The 20,458-nt window shown below is 35.7% G+C and overlaps 1 protein-coding gene across 1 annotated transcript; it reads right to left on the bottom strand.

The window, feature by feature from the left end:
- Positions 1 to 581: 581 nt before the first annotated feature.
- LOC137810609 ((-)-germacrene D synthase) lies at positions 582 to 5,631 on the bottom strand. The gene is made up of 7 exons (XM_068611972.2): positions 5,428 to 5,631; positions 4,958 to 5,240; positions 3,979 to 4,354; positions 3,661 to 3,882; positions 3,027 to 3,165; positions 1,764 to 2,009; positions 582 to 961 (listed from the first exon to the last, which is right to left on the bottom strand). The coding sequence occupies exons 1-7, from the start codon at positions 5,548 to 5,550 to the stop codon at positions 659 to 661; spliced, it is 1,692 nt and encodes a 563-aa protein (XP_068468073.1). The 5' UTR covers positions 5,551 to 5,631; the 3' UTR covers positions 582 to 658.
- Positions 5,632 to 20,458: the final 14,827 nt, after the last annotated feature.

Here is a 20,458-nt window from a genome sequence, read left to right as displayed (position 1 = left end):
TAATAGTGACTTACTGCTCTAGATAACCTTGCACAAGGAATCGTCTTTACAACACCAACACCTAGTGAACACCACCAAAATTCCTATTACAACCATCCAAATCATGCAATCATTGTTTACACTTCAGCCTTTAATCTCATTTCCCTAATTTTATTCTCCTTAAAAGTTCACAAAAAACATATATTTTCCACATCAAAAAAATTGCATATATATGATGTGTCCTATGTGTACCTAATTGCATAGCCTATGTGCATAATAATAATAATATCATTTTGTGTGTCACATCATCACCACTTAACGTCATTCATATCAATTTAATAAAATGAATCAAATTACTTAATTTTTAAAAAGATTTTTTTTAAATCACTAGATGAAATTGACCTTTTGACCCTATAAATGTAGAGATAACAAAGATAATTAAGCCTTTTGACATTGGAGACACGTTTCCTCCATTAGTAATGTGTGTTTTTATGAAATAGTTTTGATTAATTATTTTTTTATGTATCCATCAAAACAGATTGTTTTATGTTTAAATAGTAATGATAGGATCTATTTTACTTACCAAAAAAAAAATATTCAGATTATTTATTATGAGGTAATATTATAGAAATTGAAGAAATGGATCAACAATACATACATGTATAAAAGAAATAAGCGTTTAGCTTATTTGTATGGGCACCTTATGAACTAGTAAAGTATTGATATAATCCTTCAATATTCCTCCTGAATGTGTATAACTATCTTGTTCTTTGTAAAGTACGTCCATCATTCGTGCAAGGTTGACAACACGCATGAGAAACTTCATTGGTACTTGAGTAGGATTAAGGCATTCTTCATTAATGTCCTTCCAACTACTCTCCACCATCTTAAGCAGTTCTTTAATGCCATTTTCCTTTGAGCTATTATATTGCTTCATATAGCAATCAAGGCTTGAGACAACGTGTCCTCTTTCATGTTCAAACTACATAAATATCACACAAATAACTAAATCCAAAGAAATTCTCACTTAAATAGGATTTTGATTTTTGAAAAATCATTAAAAAAAATATTAGATAAAAACTAATTTTAAAAAATAATAAATAATTAATTTTAGATTGAGAAAATTAGATATTATTTTAAAAACTAAAAATTATTGACATATACACTTAAAAAAAATCACGAAATAGAAACCAATTCTAGATATAAAAAATAATTAGTTGTTATAGTAACTAAATTAGAGACCATTTTAGGAACTAAATAAAATTTTTGTTTCTAAATTAGTTTCTATTATTGTTAAATAGTTTCTAAATTGGTATCTAATTAGCAACCAAGATTTTTACTACCAAAATTTAGAAACTATTTAACAATAATAGAAACTAATTTAGAAACTAATTTTTTTTAGTTTCTAAAATAGTTAATAATTTCGTTACTGTTGCAACTAATTATTTTGGTCTCTAAAAATTGGTTTCTATTTGATGATTTTCTTGTAACATGAAAACAGAGTCTGATAATTGATCAGGACCAAAACATATTTAATAAAAAAGTATTATTTAATCTTGTTCTCTACCTTTGAAAAATTAGAGGAATTATTGAATGTATAGGGTGAATTAAAGGTTTTTCTTCCATGTTGAAAACAAAATGTGTTTGTGTTCCATAGATATATAACCTAGTAGCATTGAGCATAAGAATAAGAACAATCTTACTATTTCTTTTAAACATACTTTTTATGATTAGTGAATTAATCCTCATAATGAAAAAAATGGAAAAGGGTATCTAATATATACCTCACTTCCAGCAATGTCATCCATGATTCTGGAAATAGTTGAAGCAGCTACAATAATTTTTGGGTCACTGGTTGCCCATATGAGGAACTCCTCTGCAGTATCTTCCATACCCAAGAAAGATACAGTTGTCAACAAAGCAAAACCACATGACATAGTTGCAACTTCCATGTACTCCTCTGCTGTTGGTGTGTGGTTGTGATGAAACCATCGTGACTCAGTACGGTAGGCTTGGACCAATCGTTTCACCTATAATTATAAAGAAAAATTATTATTTTTAAAAGTATATATATAATAAAAAGTAAATTTATAATTAAATAATGTAAAAAATATGAAAATAATAATATTAAAACATGTTATATGGATGTAAGAAAAAAATGGGTTGTCAAATTATGTATAAATTAAAAATACAAATATATAATAAGTCCTTTTCTTTGTTATTTTTGTCGGTGACAATAATTTTTTCTACATTATCAGGGATCAACATATTAGGTTACCCATTGAAAGTGTGTGTGCTCTATATATAGGAATGTGTTCTATACAAAATCTAGAATGGACCTTTACCATAAATAGGTAAGCTTGAATAATCTTTTAAACCTAGCATATCAACCTATTTAAATAAATATAAATAATATTTTCCTATTATACTAAAAGAAATATAATGTATAAAAGTAATATATATATGACGACTTACATAAAAATATCAAAATTACAATATTATTTAAAAATAAAACTCGTCCATTTTAAGAACTTCATAAAAATAAATTTTCAAAATAATTAATTTATTATGTTATATTATATGCATATTATATTATATATATAATACATATATAGATAAAAAAAAACTAATCACCCATGGACCTATTTGGTCAAAATCCAATAAATCCTTTAACCTTTTAAAGACTTATATTTTTTTTTTAAATAAGTTCATAGGTCAAACATGGTACTAGTGTTAGAATCTTTCAAAAACTACATACCTTAAGAGATTTAATATGAATGAGCTATAACCAAACTCGTACAAAATTATAATTCAATTCTAACATTGTGAAATTTTTTATTGTACATAATAAAAGATTATTTTCTTAATTCTTCCAATCATTGAAAATTATTTATGAGAAAATAAAAAATTACTCGAGATTTCAAATGCAAAAAATGTTATGACCTAATATCTAAGGAATCTAATATGCAATTTTATTTAGTTTGATATTTCCTATTGAAAAAACAAAATTTTAAAAGTAACACTTTAAAAAAAAAAAAAAACCATACTTCATTTTTAGCATACTTCACGAAGTTTTCTTTTCCTTGATTTCTCAACTCCTGCTCTGTTTCTTCAAAGATATCCAAAAGTGCCTTATAACATAATTTCATATATTCTGGTAGATCAATCAGTGCGGAGATATCCCACCTGCTAATCATTAGAAAGTTACTTTAATTTCATTTAAAGAATAAAATTAAAAAATACTAATATTATTATAAGAAAATTATTAAATAAAAATCAATTTATAAAAAAGTAATTTATTATTATATTAACTAAACTATATATTATTTTAAAAAAATATTAATATTTGAAGTAATTTTTTATTATTAATAAAATTTATAAACTAATTTTTTTATTAATATTTAATTATTTATCAAAATTTTAATGACCAACTATTTTAAATTATAAAATTGATAATTAAAATTTTAGCAACTAATTACATATTAATTTAAAAATTATTTGTTAACAGTATAAATTATTTTAAATATTAATAATATTTTTAATCTTTATAATAATATCTAATTTAGTTTTTAATGTTTATAATAATATATAATTTAATTAATATAATGATTAATTATTGTTATTTTTTTAAAATTAATTTTTATTTAATAATTTTGTTATAGTGTATAAGAATTTTTTTACCTTTCTATTGCATTGGTGAAAATCTCTATCTCATCAATGGTTGCATAGGCATCATACACATCATCAATGATGGATGATATGGCTATTACTTTCATTAGTATTCTTCTAGCAAGAAAATATTGTGGTTCATAATAGACACCAACAATCCAAAAGCAAGCTTCCACAATCCTATCTCGTGCAAAAGGAAAATTTGTGGAGACATTCAAATCTTTAACCCACCACCTGAAAAAAAAAATCCCAAATTAATTTGGTGGTTAATGACTTGGATTTATTTATCATTAATGATAATAAAATGTTACTTTTGTAGGAAAATATTACTTGGTCACATTGCTGACTTCTTTTTGATGGAGCTTCTGTAACATATTAAAATCTAGTTTTGCAAAGGTTAACAAACGTTCATCATGTGAAGGATCTTCTTGATAGAATGATATATAATATCTTGATTCTAACCTAGGCATTCCCTTGCGAAGTGATTGTCCTAAGCTATGGTGCACTAACCCAGAAAGAAATGGGCTTAATTTGGTGGTTAATGACTCAGTTAACTGAGTGAGAGTAAAACTGTATGCTTCTTGCAGTATCTCTTCTCCATGGAAGCTTAATTGGGCTGCTTCATACAAGCTTAACATTCCTTCTATATCATTCAGAATGCTTTCCTTGAAGTTTCCTTCTTGGTCCTTGAATTTGTAAAATACATCTGTTTTTTTAAGTAAATAATAGCATGTTAAATTTCAAGATACATATTTAAATATATGGTCTATACTTAGATGCTATACAATATGAAAATCTCTTCCAAAGCCATTAGGGTCTTTTGAATAAATTTCTTTATAGGCATATTTATAAGAAGAAAAGAAAAAACTATAAATATGATAGATATTTATTTTCTTTTTTTTATTATACATCAAATTAACAATAAATACATACATAAATACTTATTTATTTATTTTTTTAGTTTTTCCAATTATGATAGATAATTTTACTCTCCTTCTTATATTTTTCTATTTTAAGAATGTAAATATGCACCATAGTAGTATGTTTCAAATCAACTTAATTTTGATGAAGTGATTTTTGTTTAGGTTTTGCAATAAAAATTTCTAAATTTAAATTTAATAAAAATTTACAAATTGGTTTGGACTTATTTTTCCTCTAAACTTGACTACATGACATTTGTAGAACACAGCTGTAGGTTTAGGTTTTCTTAAATACTTTATTTTATTTTTTATTGATAACAAGAAACAGTGATATAATGAAAAGTGTAAACACATATGAGGAATTAAAGAAGAACATGGCAAGATCATACCTGATGAAATGCGATATCCTTGTTGTCTAAGCAAGCGAAAGAGCAAAGCGAGATGATGAAGATCATCATCGTAACTTACTATGTTATTCTCCTTTGTTGAAATCTCATAGATTTGATGCAATGCTTCATCAATTTCATGTTCAAAATGATAAGAAACACCCGAACGCTGGACTGAGTTGATGAAGTTCAATTTGAAAAGGAAATTGTTATCAACAGGAGAGACAATAATCTTCCTCACATATTCTTTCAACAGTGGAACTTGTTTGATGTCGCTATCATCTTCCTGCATGTGATTATGAAAACTCCAGCATAAGAAACGTTTTATTCACTTTTTTAGGATGCAAACAGTTTAACACCATATATACATAAAGTTAATCAACTATTGTAATGAATGTATTTCTTTTATGAACTTTGATGTGAATATAATACCATGAAATACTACAATTAATTGATAAATTTAGTAGACTTACATGGAAACTAGAATCATAGGAAAGGAAATAATCACCCCAAATGGAAGGATGAAAGTTTGCTGTGTGTCTGGGTTTGGCATCCTGTGGGAAAACAGGAAGTGATGATGAGGATAGCCTAGACATGCTTGGTTTTCTTTGGCTTTAAATTGAAGGGAGAATTTTTCTTTGAATATTCAAGAACCCAAACTCCTTTAATTTATAGGAGAAAAGAGAAGATAGCTAGACCCAAATATAAGAATGACAAAATGGGTCGGATCCACCACCATTTAAGTGAGGTGGATTCACGTTTTGAACTTGTCGTATTGGTTCAATGTATCTAATACATCAACTTAGCGGATTATAAGTGGGACGGGGCAGATTAATCCACCTTTTCAATTTTTACACCTTTAAAGATAGATCTCATATTTTTGGAACAAAATTTTGTGGTGATCAATGTCTTATATATAACTTTATTTACATTAATTTATTTATAAATTATTTGATTTGATTCATTAAAGTAATTTTTATATTTATTTTATTTTGTTAGGTATTAAATTATTTTTCTTAATTTTTTTTTTTTTCTTATACTTTTATTGTCTAAAATTGAAATTAATTATTATAATTAAAATAAAAAATTTAAAATATTTTTTTAAAAATTTAAAAATTTAAAAGTATCATATATTATTATTTTTAACCCGGACAATTGACAGACCAACGGAGGGTCCATTTGGCAAAAGGACCGAATAAATCACTCCATTATTAAATTTATTGTGGTTTTATTTAAGTTTCGTATTTTGAATTTCGGAACTGTAATCTCTTTTATTGATTTTCTAATTAATCTTATTTCATACTTTTAAGTTTAAGGAATTTGAACCTTTTATTTATAGAAGAATAAAACGAAATAAAATAAATAAACAATAAAACAAAATGATAATTAAGCAATTTTTTTGTTCTTTTTTCAGAATTACTTTCAGTATTTTTTTAACAGAACTGTTTATTTATAATATACTACTTTCTGTTGGGATGAATCCAGGTCGAATTGGATTGGGCTGACTAATGTTTAGAGCTTAATCATTGTGTCTTTTTTATAATCTCTATTTAAAGACATAATTGTATTTGTAATTGGTGTGCAACATAATAGAATGAAAACTTAATAATTGCCCGTGTGAATTTATCGAATCACATTAAATCTTATGTTGTTTATTTGTTTAGAGTGATTGTGTGTTGTTTTCCATGCATTTTTTCCATCACTTACAACTAACAAACTTTCAACTAACAATTATTTCAATTTTAATCACCTCAATAAAAGTGACACCTAATTAGTTTTAACTTATTTTTTTTTCATAACAGATATAAACTTCTTTTATATATATATATACACCGGACGAACACACGTGGCCGACCGACCGACCGAACTCATAATAAATGTGAGGGCGCGTGACAAAACTAAGGTAGTTAAAATACAACTCCGAAGAATAAGGAATACGCGTGTGAAGAAGATATATTCCCCGGGTATTCCGAAGCACGATTGGTAAGACCTATCCATAACCACCCTGAGCCCAAGGGGTAGAAAGCCCATTAGGCAATCCTATAAATACGGTGCTCAAGCCAGAGAAAGGTACGTTCTCATTCACTTACTAAACTACACTTAGAATCTCATACTTACTTGAGCGTCGGAGTGCCTTCGCAGGTACCCTCCCCCGCCCTACCGAAGGAGACACCAAGAAGGAGCGACCGACCGAAGGAGAAGAAGACCGACACGTCAGCAACTATACTACGTCAACCGACCGTGCCTGGGCCCCATCTCTCCACTCAGGTACAATTGGCGCCCACCGTGGGGCCGAGGCAAAATTCCAATTTTTAAAGCTATAATGGTTGCGACAAGGAACAACAACGACGCTATGGCAGAACAGATGACTATGATTCAAACCCTCCAAACTCAGATGGAAGAATTGCGGCAAAAGGGGATAGAAGATCGTCGTCAACACGAAGAAAATAGACGCCACCAAGAGGAAGAAATCGCCTTACTGAGAGAGCAGAATGCACGACTCCAGCGACAGGTCGATAATCCCGAACGAGAAGGCCAATCCCATATGGCCGACCGAACCGCCTCTCGCATACCTACGCCGGCCGACACCAATCCTGCTTCCAGAGCTGAAACAGTCGAAAGAAAGTCAAGTAAAAGAGGTCATCCTTTTACAGACGAAATCATCACCACACCACTTCCTGACAAATGGAGAGGCCTCGCCATTAAACTCTATGATGGCTCGACTGACCTGGACGAGCATTTAAATGTTTACAAGACGCAAATGACTTTGTATACCACAGATAATAATGTGTGGTGTAAAGCATTCCCCACGTCGCTTCAGGGAGAACCTCTTACCTGGTTTACAGAGCTACCTCCGAACTCCATTGACGACTTTGATATCCTAGCCGCGAAATTCTCCACTCAATATGCCACCAGCCGACCGCATCACATGTCCTCCATGTCTCTCCTAGTGGTACAACAAGAAAAAGGTGAATCTCTCAGAACCTTTTTAGATAGGTTCAACAAGGCATGCATGAATATCCGAGGGCTCAAACAGGAAGTCGCGTTACACCATTTGGTTTCGACCATCCGGCCGAGCCGTTTTACCGAAAGTCTCATCAAAAAGCCACCCCAAGACATGGAAGATCTTCGAACTCGGGCAACCAAATTCATGCAAATTGAGGAACACATTGACTATCACCAACGGTTCAAAGCCGTCGGATCCGGAGTCCTCAAAGATCAAACCCCGAGCAAAGAAAGGGAATTCGAGACCGAACGGACCGTTCGAACCACCCCAAGGTCCGACCGGAACAGAGGAGGCCGAATCCCCAGGTTCAACAGTTACACCCCTTTAACTGTTCCGAGGGGACGAGCCCTAGATGAAGCACTGCAAACGGATTTAATTCCGACACTAAAACAGTATCAAACACCACCGAATGCAGATACTGCTAAGCGTTGTCAATACCATCGGAATTTTGGTCACACGATCGAAGGATGTCAAGCGTTGAAGGACAAAATCGAAGAGCTCATCCAGGCTGGCCACTTGCAGCAGTTCGTCAAGAGGACAAGGAATTCAAGATCCCCACCACGGAGTACCGACCGTCCATCCCGTGGTGTCGACCGGTCATACCGTAACGATTACAAACGCCGAACTGACCATAGCCAGGCTTCGCGGAAACGCAGTGAAAGCCCCGTTCGGCGTACACGCGCCCGCAGTACAAGTCCCGGCCGAAACGCCCGCCCTCGCCAACGAGTCCGCGAAGTCATCAACATGATTGTTGGACCCGTTACCTTGGGCGAACCGAACCACGAAACAAATTACATAGCCGGGGGCTTTGCCGGCGGCGGGTGCTCAAATTCCGCCCGAAAGAAACATCTCCGGGACATCCAGTCCGCTCATGCTACCACGAGGAGGCGTCCACACATACCTCCAATCACTTTCACTGACGACGACTTCACAGCCATAGATCCAGCCCAGGACGACCCTATGGTAATCACCGTGGAAATTGACAAGTTCGCAATTGCCAAGACTTTGGTCGACCAAGGTAGCTCGGTCGACATATTATACTGGGAAATCTTCAAGAAAATGTGCATCCCAGAATCAGATATTCAACCCTATAACGAACAAATTGTAGGGTTTTCAGGTGAACGGGTCGACACTAAGGGGTATATAGACTTATATACAACCTTTGGTGAGGAAGACGGTCTCCACAAAACAATAAATGTACGATATCTTCTGGTCAACGCTCAAACATTCTACAACATCCTGCTCGGTCGTCCGTCCATCAACAGATTAAAAGCCATTGTTTCCACCCCACACTTAGCCATGAAATTCCCTTCGGCAAATAACGACATTGCAACCATCCATGTCGACCAAAAAACCGCTAGAGAATGTTATGTCGCAAGTTTGAAAAGTGAGCCAACTCGACGGCTCTACACGACCAATCCGGACGACCGACCCCTGCAAAAAAGAGGACGATCCCCGACCCGACATTCCGGACGGCGCATGTCCCGTCGACAGATGATAGCCCTTGTCGATCTCGACCCTCGTATGGACGATCCCCGAATGGAGGCAGGAGAAGACTTACATCCGTTTCCACTTCGCGATGATCGCCACGCTACGCATATCGGCACTTCGCTGAAGCCGGACGACCGAATGGCCATCGGCACGACACTTGTTAAAAATGTCGATCTGTTCGCCTGGACGGCCGCTGATATGCCTGGCGTAGACCCACAGGTTATCACTCACTGATTATCACTGTATAAAGAGGCTAGGCCAATAGCTCAAAAGAAAAGACATCTAGGCGAGGAACGACGCCAAGCCGCACGTGACGAAGCCGATAAATTGTTACAAGCTGGATTCATTCGGAAAGCCCATTACACCACATGGCTAGCCAACATGGTTATGGTAAAGAAAGTGAACGGAAAATGGCGAATGTGCGTTGACTACACGGACCTCAATAAGGCATGTCCAAAAGACTCTTACCCTCTGCCTACCATTGATCGTCTCGTTCATCGAGCGGCCGGACATCACATCCTCAGCTTCCTTGATGCCTACTCAGGTTATAATCAAATCCAAATGCACCCGGCCGACCGAAAGAAGACAGCCTTCATGACTGATTCCGATAATTTCTACTATGAAGTTATGCCCTTCGGACTCAAAAATGTCGGGGCCACTTATCAAAGACTAATGGACCATGTATTCCACGACATGATCGGCAGGAATGTTGAAGTCTATGTCGATGACATTGTCGTCAAGTCCGACTCATGCAAGCAACATATTGCTGACTTAAAAGAAGTTTTTCAGGCCCTCCGCCAACACCAGATGCGACTCAATCCTGACAAGTGTGCGTTCGGCGTTGAGGCGGGGAAGTTCTTAGGTTTTATGCTGACTCATAGAGGCATAGAGGCTAACCTTGAGAAATGTAAAGCTATTTCCGAAATGAGAAGTCCCAACTCCATTCAAGAAATTCAGAGACTTATCGGCCGACTCACCACTCTATCCAGATTTGTTCCTAACCTTGCCGAACGAACGAGGCCCATCGTCCGACTATTGAAAAAAGCATCCCGCTTTAAGTGGTCGACCGAATGCGAGGAAATTTTCCTCCAATTGAAAACTTTTCTATCTTCCCCACCGGTCATCCAGAAACCGGACGCCAGAGAGCCCATTATAGTCTACCTCGCCGTTTCACACGAAGCCGTCAGTTTAGTCTTAGTGCAAGAAATTAATTTTGAAGAACGGCCAGTTTATTTTGGCAGCCGCGCCCTCCATGGCGCCGAAATTCGATACCAAACGATCGAAAAGGTAGCTATGGCTCTCATCATTACCGCCCGACGAATGTGTATGTATTTTCAAAATCATCGTATTATTGTTCGGACAAATTACCCCATTGTAAAGATTCTCACTAAGCCAGATTTAGCCGGACAAATGATCAGATGGACGATAGAACTATCCGAATTCCATATTCAGTACTAACCACGAGGAGCCATCAAGTCGCAAGCTCTTGCTGATTTCGCAGCCGAACTCACTTCTTCCTCAGCCGAGACTGAACACTCATCGTGGATCCTATACGTGGACGGCTCCTCCAATGAAAGGTCGTGCGGCGCTGGAGTCGTTTTGGAAGGCCCCGGCGAGATTGTCATCGAGCAAGCCCTCAAATTCAACTTCAAAGCTTCAAACAATCAGGCCGAATATGAAGCCATTTTAGCCGGTCTACGCCTCGCTCAAGAATTGGAAATCACAAAGTTAATCTGTAAAAGTGATTCCAGGCTTGTCATCGGCCAGCTTAATGACGAATATGAAGTCCGAGAAAGCTTCCTACAGCGATACTATCACTTAGTCAAACAGTCGATGAGCACCTTTTCTGAAATTTCTATGCAGCACGTTCGACGCGATCACAATACTCGCGCGGACGCCTTGTCTCGGTTAGCAACCACGAAGTATAAAGGAATGCATAGGTCGGTCATCCATGTTACGCTTGCACGCCCAAGCATCGACCTACAGGAATGCCTAACGACCGACCCGGAATCTACTTGGAATACCCCAATTAAGCAATATTTACTCGACGGCACATGTAGTCCTCTCGGCGAAAAAACCATGAAGCTGCAGGCCGCCCGTTTTGTCTTAATTGGCGACGACCTTTACCGCCGAGGTTACACCCGACCACTCCTTAAATGTTTGACACCCGACCAAGCTTCCTATGTCGTCCGAGAGTTGCACGAAGGAATTTGCGGAACTCACTCAGGCGCACGAACAATGGCTGCCAAAGTATTCCGGGCCGGATACTACTGGCCGACCGTCCAAGGCGACTGCACCAATTTCGTCCAAAAATGTCTTAAATGCCAAGAGTTTGGCACTTTGTCCCATAAAAAACCTGAGGAACTTCATTTTATGTTATCACCTTGGCCGTTCGTCCAATGGGGTATGGACATCATTGGCCCTTTCGCCCCCGGTAAAGGCCAATGTAAATTCTTACTGGTCGGCATTGATTACTTCACCAAGTAGATCGAAGCCAAGCCTCTGACTGCAATCACCGCCCGCAATGTTCAAAATTTCGTATGGAAAAATATCGTTTGCCGCTTCGGTCGAACGGTCGGCAATTCACCGACCGGACGTTAGCTGAATTTTACGAGAAGCTCAACATCAAACACATCGCCAGTTCAGTCGAACATCCGCAAACAAACGGACAAGCAGAAGCTGCAAACAAGGTCATCCTGAACGAACTGAAGAAACGTCTCGGCCCAGCCAAGGGTAACTGGACGGAAGAACTCTTAGAGGTCTTATGGGCATATCGCTGTACTCCGCAGACGACTACACAAGAAATGCCGTACAGCCTGACATATGGTACTGAAGCTATGATTCCCGTCGAGATTGGAGAACCTTCTCTCCACCGACAAACCCTTGATCTTGATCTAAACAAGGAAAGTCTCTCGGTCGGCCTCGATCTCATCAACGAACTTCGGGACAAGTGTAGAATTAGAGAAGAAGCATGCAAAATTCGGGCGGCCAGACGATACAACTCCAAGGTCAAACCAAGACAGTTCCACAAAGGCGACTTAGTATGGCGAATGCGGAGTAGCGCCCGGAAGGAAGGAGGCAAGTTCTCTAGCAATTGGGAAGGACCATTTCGCATAGCAGATACGGCAGCCAGCGGAGCCTATTACTTAGAACATTTATCTGGGAAGGACATACCGAGAACGTGGAATGCCACGCATCTCAAATTTTATTACAGTTGAACTTAATAATAAAAGTGTACTCTTTCCTCGCTCGGTCGGTTATTCCCTAAGGAGGGTTTACGACCGAGAAGGTTTTAACGAGGCACTATAAATTAAAATCCAAATCTCCTATTCCTTTTATTACCCAATTTATGCCTCTTTCGGCATCAAAATTATTACTTTAACGAAATTGAAATTATTTATGCCTCGTTCGGCATCCGAATTATTACTTTAACGAAATTGGAATTATTTATGCCTCGTTCGGCATCCGAATTATTAGTTTAACGTAATCAGAATTATTTTTGCCACGTTCGGCATCAGAATTATTCAGAATTATTTCTGCCTCGTTCGGCATCAGAATTATTACTAACGTAATCGGAATTATTTATGCCTAGTTTGGCATCAGAATTATTCGGAATTATTTATGCCTCGTTTGGCATCCGAATTATTACTTTAACGTAATCAGAATTATTTATGCCACGTTCGGCATCAGAATTATTCAGAATTATTTCTGCCTCGTTCGGCATCAGAATTATTACTAACGTAATCGGAATTATCTATGCCTCGTTCGGCATCAGAATTTTATTCGGAATTATTTATGCCTCGTTCGGCGTCCGAATTATTACTTTAACGCAATTGGAATTATTTATGCCTTGTTCGGCATCAGAATTAACTTATTACTTTGACGAAATCGCAATTGTTTATTGCTCGTTCGGCGTTTGCATTGTTACTAACGAAATCAACTACGCCTCGTCCGGCATCCAAATTAATAAAATCTAAACAGCAAACAAACAAGGTTAAAAAATACCAATCAGGTCGATCAACAGTCAAATATTACATCCAAAATAAAACCATCATTGTACGATGCCCACATGCCGGGTCCAGCAATTATCTATGGCATATTCATTAATTCTTCAAACGAGGCGTCCGGCTATGGTCCCGGAGTCTCCGCCTCAGCCTCCTCATTAATGTCACCAGGGTTGGTCGGCACAAGCTTTCCATCGACCACCAATTTCTCAATATCATACTGGTCGTCCTCCAGGGGCGCACCGTGCAGACAAGCCACTTGTTGGATGCCTAACCGGAAGTATTCTTCGCTAATGCGAAGCATGAAGTCCTAACACTTGGCCACTTCCGCTTTCAATGCCTCCTCCCGGTCGGCTCCTTCTTTCAGTTGCGCCTCAAGACTCTTCGTGAGTTCCTCTTGCGCTTTTAAGGCCGTCTGCTTCTCCTCCAACTGAACCTTCAACCTCTCTGCCTTCCCGGCCGACATCTTAGTGGCTTGAGTGGCCTCGGTCACATCCTTCTTTAACCGGGGTATGGTAACAGTCGTCACTCTCTCTAGCTCTTCAACCACCGTCCAGCTTGCCATAAGCGCCCGACTTTGTAACTCTAATGTTTCCACCATCAGTTTAGTTGTAGGGATGGTGGCAAAAACCTCATTCTCTTCGATAGTCCGCTCCGCCTACAAGTGAGCCGCTATGTCCAGGCCGACCGCCAACAGCGTTGGCTCAGAGGCCGTAAGGGATGGCCCAGCTCGGCCCTCCTGATTTCCCTTCGGGGGCCGACCCCTTTTCTTCGCAGCAGCCGAGGCCCCCGCTGCAGGAACCGTTGTAGACGGAATGGCCGCTGATGGCCCGGCCGTGTCGACAGAGGCCGACTGACCTTCCCTACTCTGGCGCAACTTATTCATATACTTGTGCAAAGAAGCGTCCGCACGACTCATGATTTCTGCAAAACACACAGGAATTAAACACTATTAATGAAGTTATTCAGTCAAACCAAATTTACAATCACATACCAATAAAATCCGCCCAGGGATCGGACGACGCATATAACGAAATTATCTCCCTCGTAGGTAACTTGTGAGGGAGTTGGTCAAACTCCACCATAACGGCCTTATCCAAAGCCGACAGGGCCGTACGGGAACTCGCGTTAAGCACAGTCGAATTCTGGGTCAAATGGAATGGAAACTTGGTAACACCATTATTATAAAAATACTCTCGGCCGTCCGGCTCCACAAATATCTTGAAATATCGTTCCTTGAAGTTCTTGTAGGACGTGGTGAAGGCCGCAAAACGCACACTCCCCGGACGGCTGGTCAATGACACCCAACTTACCAGGTTGGACGAATGTGTGTTATAATAAAATAAAAACACTTCCGCTCTGGGCGTCAAGTCAAAAAGTTGACACACCATTCGGAAGGCCTGCATGGACGCCCATGAGTTCGGATGAAGTTGGGTTGGAGCTAGGTTGAGAAACCGTAGCACATCCATCGTGAACTCATCGAACGGCAACGTCACTTTCAAATCAGCGAATAACGTACTATAAACATAAAAGAAATCTACCGGAGCATTCTCCCTTCCATGACAGACACGGTCGGTGTACCCACATATTTCAGCAATGAGAATATCTGAAGGTAAACCCGACCGCACGACCGGGGCCCTAGCTATCACTTTATCAAGGTCGTCCGGTTTCTTAAAGACAATGGGTGTATTCCTAACGCTAATATCTACCCACTCATAGCTCGGACCCATGGACCCACTCGTACTTTCGTCACTTCCGGACGATGACTCCCCACTCTCACCCGACTCTCTACTCCCTACTCTATTTGAAGAAAGTTGCGACATAACTAACCTTTCGTTCACAAATTAACACCTCGATCGGCAACTATGGTTCCTACAGCGCAACAACTCGCAATGTGGACTCGGCAATCGGAGCAACTCGGATGCCGAACTCAAGGAAACGTGATCTCTCTGCAACTGGGGACACTATTTATAGCATTTCCCTCTCACCCCCATCCGTTAGATTCCCGCTCATCCTACGACCCATATCAGCCGGAAGTCGAAACGTCACTTAATCCACACCGCCGGATCCATCTCCGTCGTCTTCGACAAAAAGCGAACGTCCCGTCATTCCGTTACATTTAATGCCTGACACCTCGAAAGACACAACAATCATTACGACTCTTCGGAATTTATTCACCTCGAGCCTGGGGGGCAAGTGTACCGGCAGGCACCGGACGAACACACGTGGCCGACCGACCGAAGGAGACAGAATAAATGTGAGGGCGCGTGACAAAACTAAGGTAGTTAAAATACAACTCCGAAGAATAAGGAATACGCGTGTGAAGAAGATATATTCCCCGGGTATTCCGGAGCACGATTGGTAAGACCTATCCATAACCACCCTGAGCCCAAGGGGTAGAAAGCCCATTAGGCAATCCTATAAATACGGTGCTCAAGCCAGAGAAAGGTACGTTCTCATTCACTTACTAAACTACACTTAGAATCTCATACTTACTTGAGCGTCGGAGTGCCTTCGCAGGTACCCTCCCCCGCCCGACCGAAGGAGACACCAAGAAGGAGCGACCGACTGAAGGAGAAGAAGACCGACACGTCAGCAACTATACTACGTCAACCGACCGTGCCTGAGCCCCATCTCTCCACTCAGGTATATATATATATATATATATATATATATATATATATATATATTCCAAGTTACTGAGAGTTGTTATGTATTTTTTTAATGGGTTTGATTTAATTTTGTATGTTATTTTTTTTTTATTTCATAGATTTTTTTACGTAATGATAAATAATTTTTAAAGTTTCTAGTGTGAACCTAATTGATATATTAGATTTTATAATAATATTTAATATAAATTTTATAAAAAAATAAAACTTCCTCATAAAGTAGTATATATTAATATTTATATATATATATATATATATATATATTCTTGCGAGTGTGAAAAACAATTTAAATTACAGTGATTGTGTGATAAATGAAATAAGATTTTATAACTTTAGTTTATAACTTTAGTTTATAACTTAAGATTTTATAACAGGAATATAAAAATATATTTACTCGTATTAAGGAGAAAAAGAAATATATTACTTTGAAATCATTTTATAATTTTAATAATAAATTCATAGGATATTAATTATTTTGAGAATAGATTTGGAGAAAAAATGCAATGAAAATGCCAGTTAATATAGATTATTTTAAAATATATTAAACTGCAATTACTTTCTGAAGAAATGAAGAACATTGCAATGAGATTTTGAGGACAAGAATCCACGAAAAAGAAGACACAAACAATTAAGGGCGCGTGATAATCTCAATTCGTACAGATCACTTCAAATTTATTTTTAAAAGTTATTTGTTTCATTTTTCATCAAACTAATAATTTGAATCCTAAGATATTCTCTTTATAAACGTGTGATCTACGTATCAATTTTTCCCTTTTTCTTGTTTCTTTCCTTTCATAAGTAGGTAAATATATTATTATGTTAGTTTTATTGGTGATTAATTTTTTTCATTAAAAAAATTAGAATACGAGATTTTATTCAAATAATCGAAACTTGGATTTATTAAAGTAAAAATATTTCGCGGTGCATGTCATTAAGAATACAAGTAACTTATCTCAATTAAAAAAATATTTTCTTATTTGTTTCCTATTAATCATTATTTAATAATATATCCTTCTCACTTTTAGTTTTGGTATATAACAATCTTTACAACATATTTATTATAATGAATGCAGTCTAACTAGATAATTTAAAAAAAATAACAGTCTAGTTTCACCTATGTTTAAAAAAAATCATAATTATTTACCCAAAAACTTATTCTACAATGAAAAATTTTATTAAATTACAATTGTACTGGATATAGCGCGTAGGGCTCGTACTCGGTGGTTGGATCTCAGTACATGGCGTGGGTAGGTCAGCTCGATTGTTGGGCCAGTAAAACCCGTTTTGGTATGAATGAAGTAATCTTTTATACGTAAATATAAAGCTATTAATAAAGGGTATTTGTGGATCTAGGGGTACGCTTAGTACGTGTGGGGTCTAGGTTAAGGAAATATTTTCTTTTAACCTAAGTTTGTGTGTTTTAGGGCATGTAGTAGTTAGGTTGCATGTACAACGAAAGATAACGTTGCACCATGAGTAGGGTGTCCATGTAAGCATAATGTGCCCCTGATGTTGGGGCATGAGTTGGTGTCCTGGTGGTTATTATGTTATTTCGTTCTGTTGTAACACCTTGAGAGAAGGCGCCCCTGAACAGAATGTGTTTCACCTGTTGAGTATGCTTTCAGTTGAGATTAGATTCTCGTGAACGAAGAGAGGCTTGAGACCCCAGGTTAAGATACGTTGTTTCGAAGACTGACATTGAATACTTCTTGATTTTTAGTAAGCCCTTTACTGACTTGATCGTCGGAGTCCAATCAACGGGTAGGGTCCCCTCTATTTCAATGGAGTACGTTTCAGAGCGACCAAAGATAAAACAAATTCTCGAAGAGACAAACGGAGCTAGAGATTGTCACCAGAATCAACAGGCGAGCAAGTCAATCGGCAAGAACAACAATTAATTTTAAAGATCAAAATAATTAATAACTAAAATTGACTAAAATAAATAATTTTTAAAAATTAAAAAAATTATTGGTATCTAAAATAATTTTTATTATTAATAAAAATTTATAAAGTATTTTTTTTTATATTTAACTATTAACTATCAAGATTTTAGTTATTAACTATTTTATATTCTACATTAGTATTTTAGAGACTAATTTAGAATCTAAAATATTAATAGTTAAAACTTTGATAACTAATTTAAATACTAATTTAAAAATTATTTTATAAATTATTATTAATAATAAAAATTACTTTAAATACCAATAATTATTTAGTATCTAAAATATAATATTTAATTTAATTAATATAGTGACTAATTAAAATTTAGGAAAAAAAGTTAATGATGTACTGGTTTAAGGAGTCAATGAGTTATTTTATTCTATTCAAATTAAAATTTATCTATATAAAAGAATATTATACATTATTATTTAAAAATTTAATATTCAACAATAAGATACATTATACAATAATAATATTAAATGACTTAAAACAAGTAAACATTTATAAAACTATATAAGCATATAAAAAATTACATCACTATAAAATTAACATAAAGAATCAAGAATAAAACATTTAATATAAAAATAAGTGAATCAACATTGACTTTTTAACTTGTAGTAACATCAGATGAAATACATGAGACTAAAAAATCTATTTGTACGAAAGCAAAGGAACCTTAACCAATCAAGAAGAGACCCAATCCCTTGCAGGATGGCTCCAAAAGAAGACTCATCAGTGCCATTTTAGTTATCATGTCTACTCTTTTCTTCTAGTCCACACAACCTAATTTAATATCACATTTTCATGCCTATTTCGTGTTTGTTGTAGACTCGCTATATTTCACATCATTCACTATTTTTATTCTTGCCCACAAGTTCGAAAAATCATCTTATCAGTTTTGCCAATTGTTTTCATTAATTTTGTTTTTTCCATAACATCTCATTTAATCACTCTACTTTATGTTCTTTTCAAACCTCTAATTTTATGTGAGAGAGAAAATAAAACATACGGACAATGATGAAAAATAGAATTAAAATATAACAGAAAATCGAAAGAAAATTAACAGTTTTTTTTTTAAAATGGCCATATATAAAAGTTGAGGTTTAAACATAATTTTTATCTTATAATTTTGTGAATGTGTATCTTTTATTTCTAGACTTTAAAATTAAATTACCATTGCTCATTATTAATATATTATTTAATTATTAAAGTTATTGACGTATTATTAACAAAAATAAAAATTATTTCACTACAAGAATGAAAAAAATAGTTATCATACATTTCAACTATCATGAAAGGAAAGTTATTAGAGTTGGCGGTAATTTGTTGTGAAAATAAATATAAAACAGTATCCACTAAGCCGATTTTTTACTAGGAATACAAAAATAAATACTAAAATTATATTTATATTAAATAAATATAAACTACATAGGGATGATAATGTAGGGTGGGTCAAGCAGGTCAGCCGCCCGTAACCTATTAAAAGAAATGCACGCAGGCTCATAATCTAACTTGTTAACTTGCTTAAATCCGTCCCGCATAACTAACAGTCCGGGCAAATAACAGGGTAGGACGGGTTTGTTTGCTGTCCAACATTAATAAAAGAATAATAATTATTTTATTTTTTATGCAAAAAAAAAATCATATTCCACTCACCCATTATTACATTGTGATCTTTATTTTATTTTATTTAAAAAAAATTAATTTAATGTACTAAAAAAGAAATATTTTATTTTAATCATCTAAAGGAGTTAATACTAAGTTGAGTGAATTTAGTTTTAAGTAAAGTCTTATATTTAAAATTTGCTAATAAAAAGTTAATATAAAGAAGAGATTTAAATAAGATACTCCTTAAAAAATTATTTATTTTTATTATAATATTTTGTAACAAAACCTTGATAAAATACTCTGATATATAGATTTACATACATATAGAAGACAAATAGATGTAAAACAAAACTTTAATTATTTTTAAACAAACCTTCTAACAACCTTCATACTTGAATTCGTATTATTATCTTAATAGAATAAATTGAAAGAGCGATAAAAATTTGTAATTGTTCAGTACTAGAAATATGTTTTTTATAATTAATGATATTTTAATTTTTTAAAAATATTTTTCTTATGCGCTGACTCACAAGCCTACGAACTACCTCTTATGCCAAATTGGCCAATAAAATAAGTCAGCATTCCTTGCGCGGAGTGGGTCCAACGCAAGATGGACCTGTGCGGAATATAGTAGCGTTAGTCTAACGAACATAAAATAAAATATAAAATATAAATTAAATAATAATAAAACATCGTGTGAGCTTAATCGAAAATAAAATTACTTTTTCCCCTTTTCTTTGACTCTTTAATCCTTACTTTCACCTCCCATGATTCTCGAATTCTC

This window comes from Phaseolus vulgaris, chromosome 11 (assembly GCF_051622355.1).
Source record: "Phaseolus vulgaris cultivar YP4 chromosome 11, ASM5162235v1, whole genome shotgun sequence".
Classification (NCBI taxonomy): Eukaryota; Viridiplantae; Streptophyta; class Magnoliopsida; order Fabales; family Fabaceae; genus Phaseolus; species Phaseolus vulgaris.
The sequence above is the reverse complement of the archived record's forward strand: the minus strand, read 5'-3'. Positions and strand labels throughout refer to the sequence as shown.

Coding starts and splice junctions, on each gene's coding strand:
- LOC137810609 (XM_068611972.2), bottom strand. CDS start 5,550: ATGTCTAGGCTATCCTCATCATCACTTCCTGTTTTCCCACAGGATGCC. Junction 3,166..3,660: donor TTCACCAATGCAATAGAAAG/GTAAAAAAATTC, acceptor AATGATTAGCAG/GTGGGATATCTCCGCACTGA. Junction 962..1,763: donor ATGACATTGCTGGAAGTGAG/GTATATATTAGA, acceptor ATATTTATGTAG/TTTGAACATGAAAGAGGACA.